Consider the following 23,567-nt stretch of genomic DNA (forward strand, 5'->3'; position numbering starts at 1 on the left):
AACTTCTAAACATCCACCAAGTATCCCAGCTTGGTCCATTTTTTACTTTGATAAATGGAACCTCTTGGATAACACTTAGGGGAAAAAAAGGAAGATTAGATTCCATCATTTCCACTCACTCACAGTTGTCAGAATGTACTCCAACATTTACGATGTTTACAAAATTCTCCCCTCCTTACTTCATCAAAAACTGCATAAGAGAAAGAAGTGGTAGTATTCTTGGTTCAACTTTTATTTAATAAATAGTGCAGTAGCTTGCATGAGAGCCCTGTGCCAGAAATATACATCCGTAATGCTACTTACATGTACTTTACATCACACAGAAAACAGTTGTGCTATACAGCTGAAAAAGATTCACAAGAATACAGCAGAATTTCAGAACCACAGAATACACTACACATCACAGACAATATCAGTACTTGCACGTAACACAGCTCAGACTGTGGGAACACAGGAACAACACCATATGACATTTCATACGATTTTGTAATTAAATGTTCTGCCAAAAGGGGAAGGTTCCAAAAAACAGTAGAATATTATTCTACTAGAACAAGTAAAAAGTACTGTGATTATTACTATTCCTTTCTACTTCTAAAATCTAATTCTTAATTCAAAATGTCACAGTACTAGAAGTCCAAACCTGTGCAAGTTACAGCCCTGTGGGAGACTGACAATCTCCCATTTCAGCAATAAATTTTAGAGCGGGAAATTTTAGTAGCTGCTGTTCTGTGGACATTATGAGTTTGTTGTGTAAGAATTAAACAGAGGCACTAAATTATGGCAGTAAGGTGCAAAAAAAAAAAATAAGATAAGAGATCAATGTCAAAGAAATAAAGAAAAGATAAAAGATAAAAGATAAAATTCCATGACAACTGCAAAACTGAGACAGGCACTGTGATTATGAAGTGAAATGTCAAAATGCAGAATGCACAGGATTTGCTCTGAAGTAGTGTACTAACAATCCAGACCAGAAATGGAAAGCATATCTGGTTCCAGAAAACTTGTAAAATTTCATTAGCAGACAAGTCAATGATAAAACGTGGCTAATTATGATCTAGCAAGTAAAAACATTGATTTGTACAGCATGAATGATGCTGGTATTGTTGCAGACTGCTATCAAATGTATATACATGCAGTGTTTAAAAAAAGTTTTGAAAACCAAAAAAATAAATAAGTTGATAGAATAATAACTCATGAGCATATGCACATAGCTATTTCTGACATTCAGTACTAAAACACTGCAGTTGGGGAAGGGAGATAGGTTTTTAAACCTATACCTTTAAATTTCACTCATCCACATTTGAAAAATAAAATGGTTCACCTGAGTTGGATTTTTTTTCATTTTGAACAGACATTTTATTGTACAAAAGCAACATAAACATAATCCTCATTGAAAAAAAAGACCTCAATAAATTTTGAGAGGTGGAAGCCTTTTTGTGCAATAAATATCTTTTCTCCTCTGATAAAATCAGTTAAATCATATATATTGTGTCTCAAGATATATATTTCCAAATAAATATACTGTTTGGATAACATAAGCTGGATATAGCTATCTTCAAGACAATGAGTCTTGTACCCAAATAAATCAAGATATTAAATTTTCTTCCTTTTGAAACAGTCATAACTGCTTGAGGCTGCTGCAGCACAAAAACAAAATATCTTCACATAGGTCTTGAAACAGTCAAGCTGAAAATCTAAGCCAAAGTTTCATTTAACAGCCTGTCAGTTTTTTGATGTGAAGCTAATGAATGCAGTGGCAAACAAATCCATCAAACCTAACATCAAAACAACTGCACTTCATCCCACCAAAGGGAAAAATACAACCTGCAGGCCAGCACTTTGATCTAACCTATCCACAGAAAACACGTTGCTAAGCAGCTACCACTGAAGAAGGCATGAGTAATTACTGACTTAATTTTATGAAAGAGAGCAATAATACTTAAGTACCCCTAGTTTCAAGTAGAAAAGATTGGTAGACTTCTCAGGTTCTACATATCAGCTAAACAACAAAAGCTTCCCAGTACCAACATCTGAAAACAAATCACGTCTTAAAAGGAGCTGCAGTACAAAAGAATCATTACAATGACTAGTAAAATCACCTAGTGTGACGCTACTCCTGAGAGCAGGCAGTAAAATTTACATATATTTATACTGAGTGAAAGTCACCAAGTGGTCCCACAAAACAGACACTGTAAGCAAGAAGAGCAGTATTCAGAAATATCAGGACTTTCTCTGAAAGCTTGTGAAAGCATGGACAAGGGGTGTCTGAGAGTTGAGAGACCCTGACAAGAATCTGGAAAAGCAACAGACAGGGGTCCTTTATTCAGCTGGGATAGAATAGCTTCTTCCTAGTAGCCAGTACAGTGCTGTGTTTTGGATTCAGTATGAGAATAATGTTGATAACACAGTGATGTGTTTTGGTTTTCGCTCAGTAGTACTTACTCTAAACATCAAGGAGTTCACACTTTCCCATGCTCTGACAGCAAGGGGATTCACAAGAAGCCGGGACAGAGCGTGGCCAGAACATCTCATCTAAATTGGACAAAGGGATGTTCCACACCACAGAATGTCATGCCCAGAGTATAAACTGATGGGAATTGGCCAGGAGGGGCCAGTCATGGCTGTGAGAAGAGTCTGGCATCAGTCAACAACTTTGTCTTGGGTTTTATTCCTTTCTCTCTTCCTGTCCTGCATGTAATTCTTACCATATTATAATAATAGTTTATTTCAATTATTGAACTGTTCTTATCTCAGTCCACAGAAACCTTTTTTTCCCCCAATTCTCCTCCACATCCTACTAGGAGCTGAGGGGAGCAAGCGCTTTGTTTCAGGATGGGGTTAAACCAAGACACAGGGGACTGAGGGGGCTAAAACAGTAACCAGAGGAAAATGAAAGGAAATAAACTAAAATAATCATAACTGTATAGAGAAGAATTAGAGAGCCCTAACCAAAACTGCTAATATCACCAGCCTCCTGTACACACAGAAGAATGATGTGCAAATATTTCTATTCACCATCACCAATACTGATAACTAACACCCACCTATTTTCCCCACATAAGTTACCTATTCAGCACAAATCAAAGCAGATACCTAGAAAACATACAAGCTAAGAGCCACTGATTCATCTGCTTTATCAGCAGTAGCAAAATCCACTGGAGTAAGGAAACTCAAAAATGCACTTCATGAAGCCACACATTTCCAGCCTACTCAAATAAATGTAGGAAAACAAGAAAATTCACAGAAGCCTGAAGGAACCTGCTAGCTGTCCCTATTTCATACCACTCAATTATCCTTTTCAACAATAAACAGCATTCAGCAAATGAAAGTTATAGGATTATTAAAATGATTAAGAGTATCTAAAGCTTAGAGTACCTCTCATCCTGACAGAACAACACAACTACACTTGTATCTAGCACAAACACTACCCCCCTTTCTTTCACTAAACTCTGACATATCCACTCACCAGCACTTCACCAACATCCCTCTGCACCACATCCTTTTGCCAAGCATCTTAAGGAGAGGGTGACTGATTTGTTCTTTCCACCAGGATCTCCTATTTCTCTTCCTGTGCGTTCTTGCCTATGGAAACAGACAGCAAGAACTACACCATTTCTTCTCTGGAGCTGGGAGGTTTGGAAGGTTGTTTGGATTCTTTATTTTTTACTTCTACTCAATTCTGTACAACTTGATTTTGTCCAAAAGCAAGCTAAAACCAGTAGCTGAGCTGTAGCAAACAGCACACTGGAGGTGCTACCTAGTATTTCTTTTAGGATGTGGTCCCAAGGCTTTGTTCTGGTTTCAGCTAGGATAGAGTTTATCTATTCTCAGTAGCTGTTACACTGTTGTGGTTTGCATTCAGAATGAGGATCCTTGTAACACACTGATGTTTGGGGTTTTTCTAAGTTGTATCTATCCCATGTCAACGAACTTTTTTTTCTTTTCTGGTGGTCCACCAGTGAGGAGGTGAGCAAAAGAAACTGTGAGGGAGCACAGCTGGGACAGGTGCCGAGAACTGACCAAAACGATATTCCACTCCACAGAACATCATGCCCAGCGTATAAACTGGGGGGAGTTACCTGGAAAGGGCTGGTCTGAGTTCTACTGACGCCAGACCCCTCCACTGAAGCAAGAGGGGTCTGGCATCAGTCAGTGAGTGGTAAGCAATTGCATTGTGCCCCACTTGTTTTTTCCCTTTTTATTATCATTAACCATTATTACTGTATTTTATTTTATTTTGAATTATTAAACTATTTTTAACTCAACATGCAAGTTTTACTTTGATTCTCCTCCCCATTCCACTGAGTTGGGGAGGAAGAGAAGTGGAGCTGATGACTGACTGCACGCTTTTTCATCTCCAGCTGGGCTTAAAACCATGACAGTCTTGCACAAACTCTAGAAAACAAGCTGGAGGATACATCCCTGCTCTCAGGGTTCAACTGTTACAGGTAGTTAGGAGACACACAGTGAAATCAAGACCATAAGTCTAGCATTTTTAAAGACAGAAAATCATTGTTGGAATTTGCATTCATAGTCTTTGTTTAATCTAAGTGTCCAATATCAAGGGTCAAAAATATCTCTTATTTAACATTTGCATGTGATTTCAAAAAATATCTCTTATTTAGCATTTGCATGTGATGTTTAGCAACATCTCCTTTCATGCTGGAAAGCAGTATCATCACATACCCTAAATATTTACTACCACTTTAACAAAAATCTTTGTTGAATTTTTTTTTCCCACAAAATCAATTAGGAATATTGATTGTATTTCAGGATTTTTTTTCTTTTTCTTAGACAAAAATCCAGCTGTAAGCAATTAGAAATTACTCTATAAAAAAATAAGAGTGTTCCTGTAGGAAGACAAATAATCAGTCATCAGTACAGAATATTCTCTAAGGAGAATACAGCAATGAACTGACCTAGATAATGCTGCATTTTGCTGATGCACACAATTTCTGCAGTACCATACAGAGGAACTACAGGATACAAAACATTATTTTTAATTAAAATTCTTGCACTTTACACATAAAGAAAACACAAGTCAGCTGCAGTATCAGTAGTCCAAAGAATGACAAATGGGACTGCAAGATTGTGTGGGTTTTGGTTTGGGATTATTTGCTTTTTCTTTTAAATGAAATTACTGGACCTGAAAATAAAACTTACTAAAACATTGGTATTCTTTGGAGACACAACTTTTTACCTTTTCAATTAACACCTCCAGGAAGTTTTCTAATGCTGTGATAAAAAAACTAATCATAGATATACTCATGGTTTTCTAGAGAAATACAGCAAACAAGAAACAAAGTACAGTTATACAAAATCAAATTATCTTTTCTTTTTTATTATTATTATGGAATATTAAGTATTTACAGAAAACAAGTCAATTTTATTTGAATTTCTCTTTCATCCCCTTAGCAAATCCAACCTGAATAGCCCTCTGATATAGTCCCCAAACAGTGTGGGTATTTTTTGCTCCACTTGCCTCAGAAGCTGCCAAGGCTACCTTCCGAAGCTGATGGGATGGTTACTAAAGTGCAGCAGGACCCTGTAACTTCCTTGGGCATCCTGTAACTTGCTGTGGAGCTTCTCCCTGTGAGCTAGCATCTGTGCAGCACTGAAACAGTCTCAAACTCGAATGCTCACATAATCTTTTTCTGGCAAGGGAGTTGCCCACTGATAGAACAAACTGCCTATGTCGAGAGCAATCCAGAATGAAAGGCTGGCTGTATCAACTGAGGCCATAAATGCTGTGCTAAGATTTATTGCTATTGCTTTGGTTCCTTCCCCTGTCTTTGTTAGGACTATTAGCAGTTTGAAAAGAAAGTTTAAAATAAGTTTCAGCCAAGGTGATATACATGCATTTTCTTATGAGCATCCAAATGAGCAATGTGCAATTTAGGTCTGCACCTGTGCATGTGAAGGAGAAGCCATGTAAAGTGAAGGCTACTGGAAATGTCAAAGGGGAGATAAGATGAAAGCCTGGCTGTGGAGTTAATTATAGGCATTTGCCATGTACCTTGACACTAGACTGAAAAGCTGTAGAAATTCAGCTAGTTGAGTTCACAGAGGTCTATGCAAACACTTGTGCAGACAGTTTTCTAAGTGGTAGCCTTAAATACCAGGTTTTAAACTTTAACATTTAGTTTACCTGAATTCATTCAGAAAGATTGATCTGATGTTGTCTCACTAAGTCTTTTTTGTTCAAAGTAACTATTTCAGCTACTGGTAATGCAGTGGTACCAAGTAAATTCTGTCAGATAATTTGTCATTAAGGGAAGACCTTCTCCCTCTCTACCATTGCCTGAAAGCACCTGAAAGTGAGGTGAGAGTTGGGTTTTTCTCTAAGTCACAAGTGATAGGACAAGAGGAAATAGTCTCAAGTTTCACCAGGGGAGGTTTAGATAAGGTATTATCACACATTTCCTCATGGAAGGTGTTGTCAGGTATTGGCCAGGCTTCCAAAAGGACACGGCTGTGTCACCATCCTGAAGGTATTTAAAAGACCTGTCGATGTGACCCTTCAGGAATACTTTAGTGGGGACCTTGGCAAAGCTGAGTTTAAGAGCTGGACTCAGTGATCTTAAAGGTCTCTTCCAACATAAATAATTTTATGATTTTCTAATATTTTCTTTCTCTTGTTTACCCTATTTCTATGCTATTAACAAATACCAGTAAGTTTTAGGGAGAATTAGTACACCACTCTTCCTTTAGTTCTCTTCTTCATACACATCTCTATTTTTAAAAATCCTACCATCAGTACATTCTAGCATGTTCTTTTTCATTTAGAAAAGAGAAGAAAAGTAAACTTCCATTCTCATTCTTGTGGTAGTAAGTGGTAAGAATTAAGCAAGTAGCTTTAAGGACACTGACCATATGCCAAAGAAACTGCAGTTCATATTTGACAATGGAATCTAAGATTTCTCTACAGAGGGAGATTAGTTATTATTGCTTCGACACCTTTGAAACTTGTAGGCATTTCAATTTAACTAGACACCAGAGAAATACTTTGATTTCTTGTACTACATATGCACAATACTGCTCCTACATGCAACAGCCACCAATCATAGAATTCAGTGTCCTAAGATAAAGGTTTCATCCATACACTAGAGAATTTTGACAAAACATTTAGAGTGCATATGCAAAGATTTCCTAGCTAAAATTTCAAAATTTCACTAGCACTTTTGGGGTGGCGTAAAGAAACACAATTACACCAGCTTTAAAATTATCTAACTCTGCTGAATTTAAAGATGACATTAAATTTACAGTATAATACAATAATAGAGATGCATACTAGAGGCATAAAACATTTAACGGTTTGTACTGAGGGAAGCTGTCCACCAAACAGTAGACTACTTTTTAAAAGTGTAAGAAATATGAAGCCAGTACACTGAAAGGGAGATACCTACAGGGAGCACCAGCTCAGCTTTGCTACATCTGAAGATGCAGTCCGCTATTCTTGAAGTTCAGCTGAATTAATTTTAGAGCTGCCATGACGTTCAAATCTTTTAAAACCCAAGTCAGTTCTACCTGTCACATTCATCTCACGACCACTGCACCTTGTTCTTATGAGAGGCTTTAACTTGCCAGATGTCTACTGGAAACTCAATACAGCAGAAAGAAGGCACTCTATGAAGTTTCTGGAAAGCATGGAAAGTAGCTTCCTGACACAACTGGTAAGAGCCTACGAGGAATGAGGTCCTGCTAGACCTGCAGTTTACAAACAGAGAAAGGCTGGTGGGAGATGTGGTGGAAGGAGATTGTCTTGGGCACAATGACAAGAGTTTTTAATTCTTGGTAAAGTAAAGAAGGGAGTCAACAGAACCTCCACCCTGGACTTCAGAGGGCCAACCCTGGCCTATTCAGGACATCGGTTTGGAGAGTCTCCTTCACAGTCCTGAAGGCTCAGGAGCATCCCTACAGGTTGAAAGACCAGATGGTGGGGAAGAAGGTGGCCTGGCTGAACAGGGAGCAGGGAGATTTCACAGGAACTCCGTGAAAAGGAAAAGAGTTTATGACCTTTGGAAAAGGTGGCAGGCACCTCTTGAAGAGTATAAGGATGTAATGAGGTCATGTAGAGAGAAACCTACAACTGGCCACTGCTGTGAAAGACAACAGAAAGTGTTTTTATAAATACATTAACAACAAGAGGACAGCCAAGGAAAATCTCCATGCTACGCTGGAGGCAGGGGAGAACATTGTCACCCAGGCTAAAGAAAAGACTGAGGTACTTAATGCTTTCTTTGCCTCAGTCAGAAAGCTTCCCCACAGCAACTAGCCCCTGAGCTGGTAGACAAGGAGGAGAACAGATCCCCTGTAATAGAGGCGAAAGTAGTTAGTGGCTTGCTATGCCACTTAGACATTCACTCAGTCTATGGAGCCAGATGGGGTTCACCCACAGGAGGGTGAGGGGGCCGGTGGAAGAGCTCACCAAGCTGCTCTCCATCATTTTTCACCAGTCCTAGTTAACTGGGAAGGTCCCAGAGGCCCAGTGGTTGGCCAGTGTCATGCCCATCAAAAAGAACTGTTGAGGGAACTACAGGCCTGTCGGCCTGACCTCAGTGCCATGAAAGGTTATTGGACAGATTATCGTAATTATGATCACACAGCACATACAGGACAACCAGGAGATCGAGCTCAGCCAGCAGAGGTTTGTAGGAGACAGGTCCTGCTGTACCAACAGTATCTCATTTAATGAGCATACATGGACTGGACACAGCAAATGCTGTTGAAGTTGTCTGCCTGGACCTCAGCAAAGCCTTTGATATTGCCTCTCACAACACTCTTCTGGAGAAACTAGGAGTTCATGGCTTGGACAGACACACTGTTCACTGTGCAAAAAATCATCTGTATGGCTGGAACAAAGAGTGGTAATAGATGCAGTTACATCCAGATGATGGTCATTAACAACTGGTGTTCCCTAGAGCACAGTCTGGGGCCAGTCTGTTTTAATAGCCTTATCAATTATCTAGACAGGGGGATTGAGTGCACACACCCTCAGTCAGTTTGCAGATGACACCAAGCTGGGTGAGAGTATTGAACTGCTGGAGGGCAGGAAAGCTCTGCAGAGGGATCTGGACAGGCTGGATCATGGGTCAAGGCCAGTGGTGTGAGGTTCAACAAGGCCCAGTGCTGGGTCTTGCCCTTGGGTCACACCAAGCCCAGGCAGTGCCACAGGCTGGGGCAGAGTGGCTGCAAAGCTGCCACAGGAAAAGGACCTGGGGGTGCTGGTGACAGCAGCTGAACATGAGCCAGCAGTGCCCAGGTGGCCAAGAAGGCCAATGGCATCCTGGCCTGCGCCAGCAATAGTGTGGCCAGCAGGAACAGGGCAGGGATTGCTCCCATGAGGCCACATCTCAAATCCTGTGTTCAGTTCTGGGCCCCTCACTACAGGAAAGACACTGAAGCATGGGAGTGAGACCAGAGAAGGGCAATGAAGTTGGTGAAGGCTTTCAAGTACAAGGGGAGGTTCAGGCTAGACATCAGGAAAGATTTTTCACTGAAAAGGTGGTCAGGCATTGGAAAGGCAGCCCAGGGAAGCAGTTGGAGTCTCTATCCCTTGAGGAGTTCAAGAAACAACAGGATGCGCCACTTAGCGCTATGGTTTAGTTGATACATTGGTCTTCAGTCAAAGGTTGGACAGAGTGATCTTGGAATTTTTCTCTAATATTACAGATTCTATGATTCTATGCTGTACACAAAAAAAAAAAAGGAAGACATGCACACCACAGAACAAGATTTCAATCTAAAATATCTTCAGTTATACACACCTCAAACAGTTGCTTTATTATCTTGTACTACAAGTTTTCTGATCAGATTTATGATGAGACAAATTGAACTTGTTTCTTTAAACTTTATTTGAAGTTACACTATTTATGTTTCCTTCCAGGTATCAAAATTCCTAGTTAAACTAAAGTGCTTCCACAAACAGTAAAGCCTAAAGAAGATTTAAGAGCAGAAGTCTGTTGTCTTCACAAATATTAACGTTAGTGTACGTAGCTTCAGCTTAAAAACATCCACAAAGAGAACTGGTTTTGAAGAATAATAAATACATTAAGCTGCAAATAAAACTGACTACTGAGAGGAATATATATTGCTGGAAGTATAATACCTACTATCAAAATAACAACTATAAATTAAATTTGAATGGCAGCTTGATGTACTAGCTAACAGTTACCCTTTTTTCATCACCTCCCTGAGATTCTCACAAAGAAATAACCACAGGAAATATTTCCTTACACATTAATTTTCTGCTTACTTACCAATTTTGCTGCTTTTCCGTAATCAATCCATCGAACAGTGGCAAAGTTTGTTGACTCTGCACAATTAAATCCATGGTTAAACCCTGCATGGTATCCATATGGGAAAGTGATCATAAATTCTCCTGCCTCTTGGGTAACCTGTAACAAAAAAAAAAAATTAAAGGCCAAAATAAATAAAATTTTAAAAAAACCTCAATGTGAACCACATTACAAAGCATTTCTAGTCCTATAGCAATGAAAACTATATATTCCTTTTTAACTAACTAAAACAAATAATTTTTTGTCTGTTACCTTCCAGACAGATGAGATTTAATTTAAACAGAAACAGTATATTTGAGACAATGTTATTTATTCTAAAATACATAGCTAGGTGCAATACTTAACAAATTCAGAAAGAACACAAAGAAGGTTATCTTGGAACAGAGACTGGTAATAAAACTTGGAAATAACTAGAAAAAACAGTATGAAGAAATATCACTCTCATTGGCTGAGAGGAAGGAAAGATGGGCTGGATCAAAATAGCCACAATTGCCATGACTAAATGTTGTGCAGAATGTCTCAAGATAAAGCTATTAAGACACAAATTTTAAGCTGCCACTGTCCTTCCCCTCTTTCTCTTTAGGCAAAATTTTGGAGAGCAGGTGCATTCTGGCACTATTGGTAAGAATTCCAAATAGCTAAAGGACAAGGGGGTTAGAAGGCGATTCTAAAAGACAAAAAGCTGGACTACAGTTGAATTCTGACATTGTTTTAGAGATTGAGCAAGGATAATTTCAAAGGACTACAACCAAAAGAAAACATGCAAAGACCACTGGATCAACAAGATATCATAGAAAGCAGAAAACAAAAAATGAAAAGAAAAAGCCACCCTAAAACTCATTGCACAGTAATTATATTTTGTATATACAAAAATAACCAAAATCCCAACTAGTGTTACAAGACTTGAAAAGCTTTTAGAGTAAACTACAAAAAAAATGTGTGTTAACACAAACAAATCACTAGTCAGGTTACTCTCTTTCAAGAGAGAAATCTCATGTTCCTACACTAGGAAGCAGACTGCTGCTCTCCTATATGGAGAAAAGAGGAAACAGCACTTCTTGTCTGTCACTAATATTCTCTCCACACAGTGACAGCTTTAATCTCTTGAAGTCAGACCACCAGAGACTTTATCAAGGACAGGCTAGTCAAAGACTTGAAACAGCACACTGTCTTCCAAATTATCTGGTAAGAGTTAATGAATAAAGTAGATTATACAAAAGTAAATAGTTAAAAGAGATTCTCCATGCTCTGCTTGATACACATTTTGTGTGAAAAACACATCAGACAACAGACCCACTAAAAAGCAAACAGATCTATTTAAATGAAGCAAATAATGTGAGCAGTGACTGATGACTATTCAACATATGCACTTGTTTATTACAGGAAAATAAGGAGACTTCTCAGAGTCTAAATAGATTGTGTTGAGTGTGTGGCAATGCTTTGCATAAGCAATACAGTGAGAAAAACGGGAAGGACAAATAAGACTTTTTAGGGGCATATCCTTATGACTTAAAATCACAAAAAGGGTTAAATTTTAAACAGTCACCAAAATTAAAATTTACAACTTCAAACATTTTTCTTTTTAATGTCATGTCCTAAACCCCAGCTTTCTACTGGTATAGGCATCTCACATTCAATTTCTGCTTTTACAATCTTCTTCCAAATTGTTATTTTATAATTTTATACATCCTTTTTGTGCTTTTTCGCCCAGTGCAAGAACACACAGGGCTGGCACTTCAAAGAGGTCTATTTCTGATTGTATTAAGGGATGAAGGAAAGACAGGAAAACAAGAAAAATAGCCATCAAGGCTAGAGAAAAAAACTGGATCTTACATTTTGCATGGTTACATTTTTTGTGGATTCATATTTAGTATATACATGCAAATGCACATATAGTTGCATATATTGTAACTGTTACTGTAGCACTTCAACAATCGCTGTGGGAATGTTTAAGAAAGATTATTCTCAACGCTAACGATTCCAAAATTTATCTCAATACACCCTCCCACTGCTGACAGTTTAGCAGGTGTTCTATTACAACAAGCAGCAGTTCAGCTGCCACCTGGTAGGCGTAGGCTGACTTATCAGCATTCAGCACATTTCCACTCCTATCACTTTGAGCCATGAGAGATCACAGCCTGGTTCTCTATATTCACTTTCTCACTGAATCCCATTAATTACAATTACACTTGGGTACAGTCTGCTTCCTCCAAAGACTAGGTGATAGAACCAAACTTAAATATTTAACTGTTTGTAGCACTTTTTTTTCTTCCCCCCACCCCGCCCTTTTAGAGGATTATTATCCTCTACATTGGAATACAATAATAATCAAGACACCAAAATACAAAGATCAACTGCCTTACCCCACCTCAAATGTGTCACACTGAAAAAAAGTATGCTGACATTCTGCAATATGCTACTTTAAACACCAACCACTGAAAATAATACTGTTCAGAGTAATGTTCTGTAAATCCAAAACTATAAATATGGCTATAAAACCATCCAGCTTGGAAAGTTTCACCTGACATTTCATGATAAAACACAAGGTTATGAAGGGTGTCAGTATATTTACCTATATATTACAAAAACTGAATGCAGCTACATTTCCATATGATAATAAATCATTCAGAAAACAAACTACTTATTTTATGAGTAATTTATTCAAAAAAGCTTGCTTTCCAAGGCAGGCAGTATCATTCTAAATGCCTCCATTTTTTCAATTTTACACATAGGTTGACTTAAGCATGAAAAGTGAAGTGATGTTCCAAAAAGGCATAAAACACATCTTTGTCTTTATCCCATCTATGTTGCCAATAGGATTGATAACAGAGATGTCCCCGTTCTTGCTGGGCATGTCTTACACAGCCTTCTCTGCTCCCCTCATCATTACACCAGTGAGGAGGATGGGGGTGCACAAGAAGTTGGGAGAGGACACAGCCAGGACAGCTGAGACCATGGTATCCTGCTCAGTACATAAAGCTGGGAGAAAAAGAAGACAGAGCAATTGTTTAGAGTGGTGACATTTGTCCTGTCAAGTCACTGTTATGCATGACAGGGCTCTGCTTTCCTAGGAGTGGCTGAACACCTGCCTGCCCATGGGAAGCACTGAATTAACTCCTCATTTTGCTTGGCTGTTGTGAACAGCTTTCCCTTCCCCTATTAAACTGTCTCTGTCTCAGTCTCAAACTACAAGTTTTCTACCTTTTATCCTTGCAGTTCTCACCCCATCCCACCAAGGAGGAGTGAGTAAGCACCTGTCAGGTGTCTAGCTTCCAGATGGGCAAAAATGGACATAAAGTATTATTTTCTTTCTTTATTTCCTTTTTTAATACTGTTAGAAAAACATCAACTCAACCAGACAGGAAGCACTGTAAATACTGTTCCCTGTATTTTAGGCCAGGGAACAAGTTAAGCAAAGTTTGTATACACACACCCACATCATATTAATAAATAAATAGCACATATACAAAAACAGAAAACACAATAATAAGCAAGGTGTGTGGCAAGGATAGTTGACACAACCACATTGCAGTGTGAATAAACTGAGAAAAAATGTATATTGCCTGGTTTTTCTGAACAACTTAAAACAATCTGGACAATGGGAAACCAGGAATCATAGCCCTTTAATGATCAAAAGCCTTTTGAAAACTCAGTATTAAAATAAAGACATATTCTGGCAGGGGACCTTCCGAATTAAGTTCTAGTCTTCTAAGTAGGTTTACAGAACGCCAGAATTTAAAACTTTAGAATTCACAAAATGTATAAAATAAGTGCACTGAAAAATAAAAGCAATGCATTGAAAATATTCTATTAGCTGGCACCTACATGAAGTTCAAAGTGAAAAACAATTAATACAGAAAATCTTGTAGAAAGCAAAAGAAACTGAATACTTCAGATGTTTTTAAAAGCAGCTATGTATTAAATTCATCCACAAAGAAGAAAGACAGGTATTCTTCTCAGTTTCTGTTTGTATAATGTGCTTATCAAACATTTATTCTGCCAATTAAAATATATTTTAAATTAAGTAGAAGTCCTTTTGGCTTTATTCCACCTTAAACCTTTCAGACCCTTATAATGATAAAGTTACATTTAACTGCCTTAGAAAAGCAACATACAGACAAAGAAATTAAACGCTCGTGTTAAAATATTACGTACACAACTTAATAAAGTGAGTTAAGAAGTGTTTCAGTCAACAGAAAATCACATCCAAGTTACCATGGAAATAAATTAAAAATAAGAAATTTTGGTAATGTCTTAGAAAAAAAAATGACAGAAATGTTGTCATGGCTACAAGTGTTTAATGCTAGAAAACTCCCTGCTAAAACTATTAGAAGTTTTAACACATTTTCATGCAGCCACTATCTAAAAACAAATTAAAATTTCCTCACCTTTACTATAACAATGTTTATACTAAACACAATCTAACTCAATTCATAAAAGAGTTTAAAAAGAAACATCAATGTACCTTGTCAAAAGGAATTCCATACTTTTTCAATATTGAGGGAGAAATCAGAGTCATCTTGTGGCGAAGAAAAGCATCACATCCTTGAGAGCTGCTCGGAAAGAACCCTAATAAGGCAAGAAAAGCAAAGCTGTACATCTTTTCATTAAATCAAATAGGAAATATTTGTAATATTTTTCAATATTTGATACTGTTTAAACTTGCTTTAGAATTTTTTACCAGGTCATTCTTAGGTTCTGAGAGATTTCACAAAAATCAAATGCACCACCTAAGTTTTTCAACTGCTTTCCAGGGGGAGGGGCTACAGGGTCTTCCTTGTTTGTTAAGATGTGAAATTATTTAGAATAAATGCAGACCTGTACATTTAGGCATACTTTCTTACCCTTTAGAGAAATACATTGTTTCCGGAAGCTTTTTTTATGTTAATGCTCATTCTGCACACATGAAAATCAACAGCAGTAAATAACTTTAGAAGGATTCCATGAAGACTAGGTTTACCTTGCACTTACAAACTATGTCTACAATAAACAAATACAACTTCCTAACTTTGTACAATTTGTTGTATTCCTCTCACATGAACGGTAGTTCATCATTCACAGAAGCACTTTAATTCTTAGAAAAACATGCTTACTCAATTATTAAAAAAAATCATTTTCAAACAACCATCTGAATTTTTTTAATGCCTTGAGAAAAAGAAATTAATAATAATTTTCCATAATATGTAGTTTTCTCTCTAATGTTAGATTTAATTTCTTCACTCTGGTGAGTTATATATTATGTCCACTAATCCCCACAACTTCAGAACAATCTAAAACTTATCCCATTACAGTTGTTACATTCTATGTACATTCAATCTAGCACACTCACCAGTACTGGAAGAACAATATTTTTCTGATTTCTCAGAAATTAGGTTAAGCAGCACTTAAACAGTAAAAGTATAATGTAGACTTGTGCTGGTCAATGTACTAAGAAGCCTGCTAAGCTGCCCTGAGATCAAATTTTACTAAAATTCATCATTCTTATATTATTTTCTCTCACCAACAAGAAGCACTGAGCAATTCTTTACTCTTTCTTTGAATTGCAAATAATGTTTTAAGTTTCAAAAAGTACTATTTAATAGGTACAGTTATATATATGTGGCTTCACTGATCAAAAGACAGTTAAAAGAAACTAGCCCACAATTAGTGGAATCCAGCAAAAATAAATCAACTAATTTTTTCACAATTAATGCCTATAACATAAATGATAGCAGTCAAAACTTAGAATCTACAATTTCTGAGCGTCAATAAACCTCAGTCCTGAGCAGTACAATAACAGAAATACATGGGAACTTACTGTGAAAAACGTGATTGCAAATGATACTTGAGAGTTGCAGGAAGAGCTGGTATGAAAAGTAGCTAAAAGCTTAATTGCTAAAAGCAGAGTTTAACTGAATTTCCCTTGAGAAAACAAATTTTGTATCAAATTATGTTACTGCAATATGCTTAATTAGTTCAACACAAGATGATACAAAGCAAACGATGGGCAGACATCCAAAACTTAACTTGTACCATTCCAGCTCCAAGAGATCAGACATAGCTGTGACAAGTCCAACCAGAAGGCAGACTTGTTGCTGAATTCCAAGAAAGTCGCAAATAACACAGAGCAGCAGAACACAACCTGCTCAAAATCCACTACTAGAAATTTACAAGAGAACATTTGCTGTGGTTACAGAGCCCTCACAGTGAAATCAAAGTGCAGCCTACACATTCTGTACTGTTATAAAATATCTTTTGACTTGTCAAAGTCTACACTTCTGCACACAAAATTTTCAGCTTCATTCATCTCATTTTTTCAAAGGAACTGCCCTTCAATAAACAAGGTAAGAAAGGAAGGTAGTATTTCCTCATTACAAGACTCTCTTTTTATCAGAAGATCTTTTGTCTGCCAGGCTAAATGTAAGTCACACAAGCTTTTCTTCCAGAAAATAAAATCTCTGTGGGAGAACTGGCTAACGGATGCAAAAAATGCTGAATAAAGGACTTTGCATTAGAAATATTATAAGACTCTTACAAAAACATTAAATGCAGGCCAATTCAAGATATGCCCACAACATTAGGAATCATTCTGAAATACCAAGGTGATGTTAAAATTGCCAATTAAAAGAATTACCATGCAATTCTGTATGTTAGTGAAATCTCACTTTCAAAAGAAAAAATACTGAAACCTATCTAGACTGTAAATACTTTTCAACTTCTGTAGCACACTCATGCTTTTAAGGGACACATAAAATTTTAATTTAACTACTAACACTAATCCATTAACTCTAAATCAGTTCTGCAAGAGCAGGTATTTTGTAGGAATTCACATGCAACCCCAGTTTCTTGGATGGTCTCTTGAGACATGGGAGACCTATACCCTATTCATTCCTTGGAAACTACTACAAAGAAACAAAATAAGAATTCAAAACAATTACTTCATAGAAGCCAATGAGAAATAATCAGAGCGCAGGGTAAAACTGAATAAGGTTGCTCATTGATTTATGTCTACGAGAAAAAGACCATCAAATTGAAAATTCACCAATCCATGATTTACAGAAACACCTGACATATTTAACAGCTAGAGTGGAATTGCAAGTCTACATGGTAAGTAGGTGATTCAATACCTGCTGGCCAAATGTTTGGGTATAAACAACTACAAGGAGAGAACCTTTATCTAAACTCAAGGTCCCTCTCAGCTTTTTAAAACACTGATTTAGTTAGCCCAAGCAGCAACAGCAAAGAGTATGTAAAAGCATAGGCTTCAGACTGCGTCAACAAACAAAAACATGCCCTTGCAAGACTCTATATACATACTCGAACAGATAACATAGCCTAAAATGTACAATCTTACCAATGTTATTTGTACAAACAAAATTAAACTACTTTAGTAACAGCAACATCACTGGACTGGGGAAGACACATCCTTTGTCAATGCTATTCCACCTCAGCATGATCCTTCCACAGAATTTATAATCCAAATACATTCTAGTGAGAAGTCAAGGCCTTCTCATCTTTGGGCAAAGGTAGAAGCAGTGAGCACTCACTTTCCTAGCCATGGAGAGATATAGAACATATTTTTAAAAATAAGTTCAAATCTCTCAATTATTGAGGGACAGGGAGCATTGCTACCTGGCAGTCTCATTTTTCCTTTCCACCGTGACAGTGTCTTTCCAACATATCACATGCAGCTCATACCAGATGACCACATCAATATCATACCTATCACTCAGGCAAACTGAAGAGGACTGGGCTCCATTACCTGGCTGATTAGCATTTTCAAGATATTTGTAATGCTGCTTCTAAGAATATGCCCATAATGTTTTCAATTACATTGTCCAGCTAAAATCATATATGCACAAATTACAATACCATTCCTAGAAGTATAATTCTACAACTCCATTGGACTGAGCAGGTTGGTTTGCTATATTTTACCCTGAATGATCAAGGAACTCATAACTTGGTCACTAATAGTCATTATTTAATGACATCCACATAAAATCATATTCTTAGGGAACTTTCAAATCAAATCCTGACCAGTGCAATGAATGAAGCTAGACATCCTATAATTTTCAACACTTCCTTACTCAAGACTTCACCTGAAATTTAAAGGTGCTGCATTTCTCTTTAATATTATTTAAAATAATGTATAATCATAAAACTCACAACACAAGGAAAAAAAATCCTAAATTGCAAATTTATTTAATGTCATTTAATGTTAATGAAAGTAAATATAAATCAAATTAACATAATTAAGCTCAAGGTTATGATTATTTATTATTTATGCAGTCCTACATTTAAAGGACTTATACAAAATATTAATAATAATTTGCAGAGCAGTATTATCAAAACAATGGCAGAGATTACAGAAGTACTAAGTTTCCTAGTAATTCTCTTTTTAGATTTTACTTTGATAGGTATAAACTTTATATAATTTATTTAAATTATTTTGCCATGATCTGAACTAATTTGATTTAACTTTCTGTGTGAACATGAAAGAAATTAGAAGGGTAAGTCTGCATAACAACAACCATCACAAAGGAACAATGGCAATTTGTATGCTATACAAAGCTGAATACAAAAGCCACAAAGAGGCTTTCAAGTGGTATGAAACACAACTGTAGGTATGCCCAGATTAACATGTTCAAACTTCATTATCTCTTAAATAAGACTTTTCTAACTTGACTAATTATTTTCTGAGAAAAAGTTCAATTCTTCAACTCCTAAAGTTTTCACATTCAAGATCCTTAGAAGTTATGCAAGTACTACTTCAAGTCTCATTTCAACAATTATTTTAATTTGCTTTCATATAGAAAAGGTAGTGACCTGCATAAAAAAAGTAATTAATACCAGACACCATAAAAAGCTTTGTACAACAACCATACATACTTACAATACATTAAACTTTACTTTAGTTTCTTCTTTAACGTAATTGAACATCACAGATTGATGTCATCTCCTTTCTAAAACAGCTTCTACACTCAAACAATCTATTAAAAGATCTCCAAAATCCTTCAATACAGCATTTCTCATTTGCCACTCTGCCTCTATTCTCTTTATTTTCTAACCCACTTTGTGAAACAAAAAATCATTTAAGAATACCATGGTATTGCAGATTAACATAACAACACGTATAAAAATTGCAGTTAACAGCTCACTTGAGATTTTTATTACATTTATGTCTACATAAAATTGAAAAAAAATTTACATAAATGAGAAAGCAGCTGAAGGGCAAAATCAAACTGTTGTCTTTATTAGATGCAAGTCTAATGTCTTTCAGACAAAGCATTTGTAGGCGCCACAGTCAATCAAGATTTCAATGGAAAGCAAAACTGAAAGCATTCATGCACAAAAGGCATGTGTTGTAATTGTGATGTGCAGACAAGATAATGGAAAATATTCTAACCTTCCTTTAATTTTATGTATCAACTCCTGCCTTGACTTACACAATCTGTCATTTTTAATGTATTATTTTATTCTTTTAATTATTTAGGAGCATTCAATTAATTCAGTAGGCATCTGGTCATCAGAGCTAACCTTCCTGAAGAAACTACTTTCCTTTTCCTCCAAATGTTGCACTCATGCAAAAATATTTTCGCTACACATGGTATTAAGCACAAAGGTCTCATTTACACTACGTTTTATTAATGTTTTCTTTTAAGTGACTTGCAGCCATGCAGCTTACTTTATACTTTCATCTTTTTAAGATACCTTATATAGAACTGTATTTTAGAAGGCACCAGCTGCAAAGTAGAAGATCACAGCATGGAAACAATAAGAAATGGTAATTTTCAGTTAAAAAAAAAATCCATTGTTTTTATTGTTCATCATTGTAGCATCTTCTACATTCCATTCTCAGCTATTAGCTGGACCAAAAATATCATGGAAACAATCTACTCACAGCAAAATATCCCAGACTACATTAAAATGAAATATTGAAAACTTAGTTTCACAGAATACATTCTTCAACATTACCTAACTCACCTATCTTACATTGTTGCTACAATAATAATCTCTGTATGAGTGCCTAGTTTTCCTACAGAAATCCAGTTTCATTCAGTAAATGTAATGGAACAGACACTATTTGGAATTTTATCATCTCTATTCAGTATCTGATTCTATGATTTGTTATTTGCTATTCAAAACATAGTACTGAAATAAAAATAATTAAGTTATGATCATAAGCATGACTCATTAAGGAAGTTTTCCACTCACCCCACAGTTCTTTGCAACTTATACTAACATAAAATTAAGAGCAGCTTAATTCTTACTTCTGTGGAGATGCATCCTATGCTGACTAGCCCCCGGACATCAAGAAACTGTTCCCCCCATAAAACCTCTCGCTTTCTGGGAAGAGCGGCCTTGGAGATTTCCACCTCTCTGACGCTTAATGTTCCACTTCTACTATGGTTTTAGGTCACAATCAGCAGTAAGAGCGCTGTCTGCACCCTCAGGCCAGTTTCTTTTTTCATGTATCTCCAGAAGTTACCTACTTCCTGAATTTGTATAGGTTACTCCAATATCTACAGAAATCAAGGTATTCAAGGAAAGAAGAAGCTTTTTTTTGTCTACAACAGATAATAATACCGTGCCTCAGTACCACTTCATTTTTAGAAATGAGTGAACAAGTGTTGCTTCAACTGCCCATCCTTTTCCCTCACTCTGAAAATAAAGAAAAATTCGATGCACTCACTACAGAACATTGAAACTTGAATGGTTTTAGAACACTGCACAGCTGTTAACAAGCAATGCAAAATCTACAGTAAATGCCAAAGCAGCCAAAAAATACCACGTGCGAAGTCTATCTACCCAAAGATCTTACTCCCATCAAATGTAGAACTGTGTACAGAGAAGTGTTTACATACAGCATGAAAAGTCAGCTTCCTCTGACTGATACAGTAGCAAATAGTGCTGCTCCAAGATTCCGAAAGCCAGAGGCAGTTTCAACATATTTCTGTGCCACTGTGCTCCAATCTTGCTCAGGATTCCATGAAAATTTTAGAATCCACCAGGGAGAGTAAGGAACACATACTGTGAAATAAACTTTAGGCTAACTTTGAACCTGACAAGATACTTCATTTGGAGTCTCTACATATACCGGAAGACTCAATGAACAACTTTTCATGTTGCCCATGTCAGTCATCACAAGTCTTTACCATATCCCCTTCCCTTTATTTACTTCTACTAATTGAAAAGTTAAGTGTTTACTATCAAGTATGAAAAGGCAATTTTTTCAACAGTCTTAGTGTCTCTCTCTGAAAATTTTCCAATTCTCTACTTCTTTTACTCTTTTAGCAGTTCTTGTAAAACTAAATTATCTAATCATCCTAAGTCAGCATCCATTGCCTAACCTACAAATTCCAGTTAGTTTACCAGTGAAAAACAAACATTGTATAGAGTTCTATACTTCGCACTGGGAAAAGAAACTGGAAAGCAAAGAAAACAACTGATAACTTTTTCAAATGAAGCTATGACAAAATTTATGGATAGGAAATGTAATTATTCAGGTTGAAATCTGTTTTCCTGAGACATACTTTTAAGACCGGAAGTTCACAGGTCTTTACTTTCACATCTTTAACTGCAATAGTTCTCTAACAGCTCAGAAAAAGAATCATGTACCCATATACGGAGGAAAAAAAATTAATACAAAAACAAAATGTACACAAACTATCAGAATTTTGTCCTGATACACAAGATCTAATTAGGAACTTTCAATGGCATTCCTTTCCTCTCATTCCATTTCATTAAGCACTCCATTCCATAATACCTTTAGTAGTTATTAGCAAGCTATAAAACATGGGTGGCCAGGCCAAGAAACATCCCCAATTAGTCCCTTGTTCATAATCTGCACTCTTATTTCAGAAACAAAAATAAAGGTGTAGTATTACTGAAAAGAAAAAAAATTACTGAGTAAGAATCATTCTACAGACTAGTGGTTTTTATCCCTTAGTCCTCAACCTTACAACCATATCTCTGCTCCTTCTCCCAAACATTTCTGCCACCTCTAAATGGCAAAAGCCAGTACATGCTTCAGCTGAAGTTGACCTATATGCCTGCTAAATAGTCAGCAAGCTGGAAACAAATAAGACTTAGTGTTTCTACACTTTGCCTGCTTACCCCTTCACAGAAGGACTAACCAGGACTCTATCCTCTACCCAGCCATCAACTTTGATCAAACTTTTGGAGACTCATTTGTCTTCAGTACTTCTATCTCTGTATAAAATTTGGGTAAAAAGATTCAAAAAGTTGCTGATGAAAAGAAGCTAGGACAAGAAAGAGCAAGGGCACAGAGGAGACAAAAATACTAGCAATGAAAATCTAACGAACAACAAAATATTAAGCCTCATTTTCATAAGTTTCACCAAGCTATAAGTGGCAGTAAAAAAAAAAAAACTAAAAGAATCACTTCAATTCTTAAGAATTCCTCAGGGCAACAGTGTTGTGTGACTTTTATGTGTCTACAGTATTAAGTAATAAAACACTAGGTGAGTCAAGAACAATGTTTCTCACATTCCTCGAGGGCTGTCCTTCAAACACCATACACATGAAAATATTGGAAATCCTACCTTGAGCTAGTCTTTCAAGCCGTTTCCCATGCTCTGGAGGAATTGCATACCTAAAATTGACATAAAGAAAAGGATTAAATGCTTAAAGACATAATTACTACATAATGACTAAAAGTGATCATTCACGTATGATAAACATCTAAGTATACAGAAGTCAAAAAGATTGAAGACTGAAAACTTGAACAGGAAAAAAATATATTAGCATCTAAGGAAAAAATACAGACATTGAGTTTTGTGGGGCGCAGAGGTTTGAGGAAAACTTAGCTTATTTCTAGTTTAAATATTATATGATGTAGTTCCAAAATGTTACATTCACTATTTTAAGTCACATACATTGACAATATTTAAATATTATTATATCACCACAATTTTAAAAGAAACACACACTTTATTTTTCTAAATGAAATGGAAAAAAGTAAAATAAGTCTAATTTCTAGAAGTTTAATTTCTCTGAATCTCAGCATGCTTCACAAGACACAAGGGTTCAACAGAAAAATATGAGCATTAAAAATCTCTATTTTCTCCTATAGCAAAAGCTGTGGAATAAAACTTGCCCTTGTAGAATCATTACAATTAGAGTTTTAAAACATTATAGAAATAGACTTTCTTCAATTTATGGAATTGTACATATCTTAGAAACCCACTGTTCTTACAACAATCTAATTTTTTTTAAAAATTCCACATGCTGTCTGCAACAATTCAGCAAAAAATACCAAGGAACATA

General features: G+C 36.4%; 1 protein-coding gene across 7 annotated transcripts in view; it reads right to left on the reverse strand.

The window, feature by feature from the left end:
- The window catches only part of KDM4C (lysine demethylase 4C), a 251,390-nt gene that overhangs the window by 189,057 nt on the left and 38,766 nt on the right, over positions 1-23,567 (reverse strand). For all 7 annotated transcript variants that reach the window (XR_004061512.1, XR_004061514.1, XR_004061513.1 and 4 more), the window contains exons 6-8: positions 22,844-22,893; positions 14,764-14,867; positions 10,260-10,397 (exon numbers count right to left, since the gene is read on the reverse strand). Coding sequence is in view for 4 of the 7 variants with exons in the window: in XM_030969349.1 (XP_030825209.1) it covers positions 10,260-10,397; positions 14,764-14,867; positions 22,844-22,893 (292 nt within the window). In the remaining 3 variants the exon portion in view is untranslated. The remainder of the gene's footprint in view (positions 1-10,259; positions 10,398-14,763; positions 14,868-22,843; positions 22,894-23,567) is intronic.

The sequence above is a fragment of the Camarhynchus parvulus genome, chromosome Z, assembly GCF_901933205.1.
Source record: "Camarhynchus parvulus chromosome Z, STF_HiC, whole genome shotgun sequence".
In the NCBI taxonomy this organism is placed as follows: Eukaryota; Metazoa; Chordata; class Aves; order Passeriformes; family Thraupidae; genus Camarhynchus; species Camarhynchus parvulus.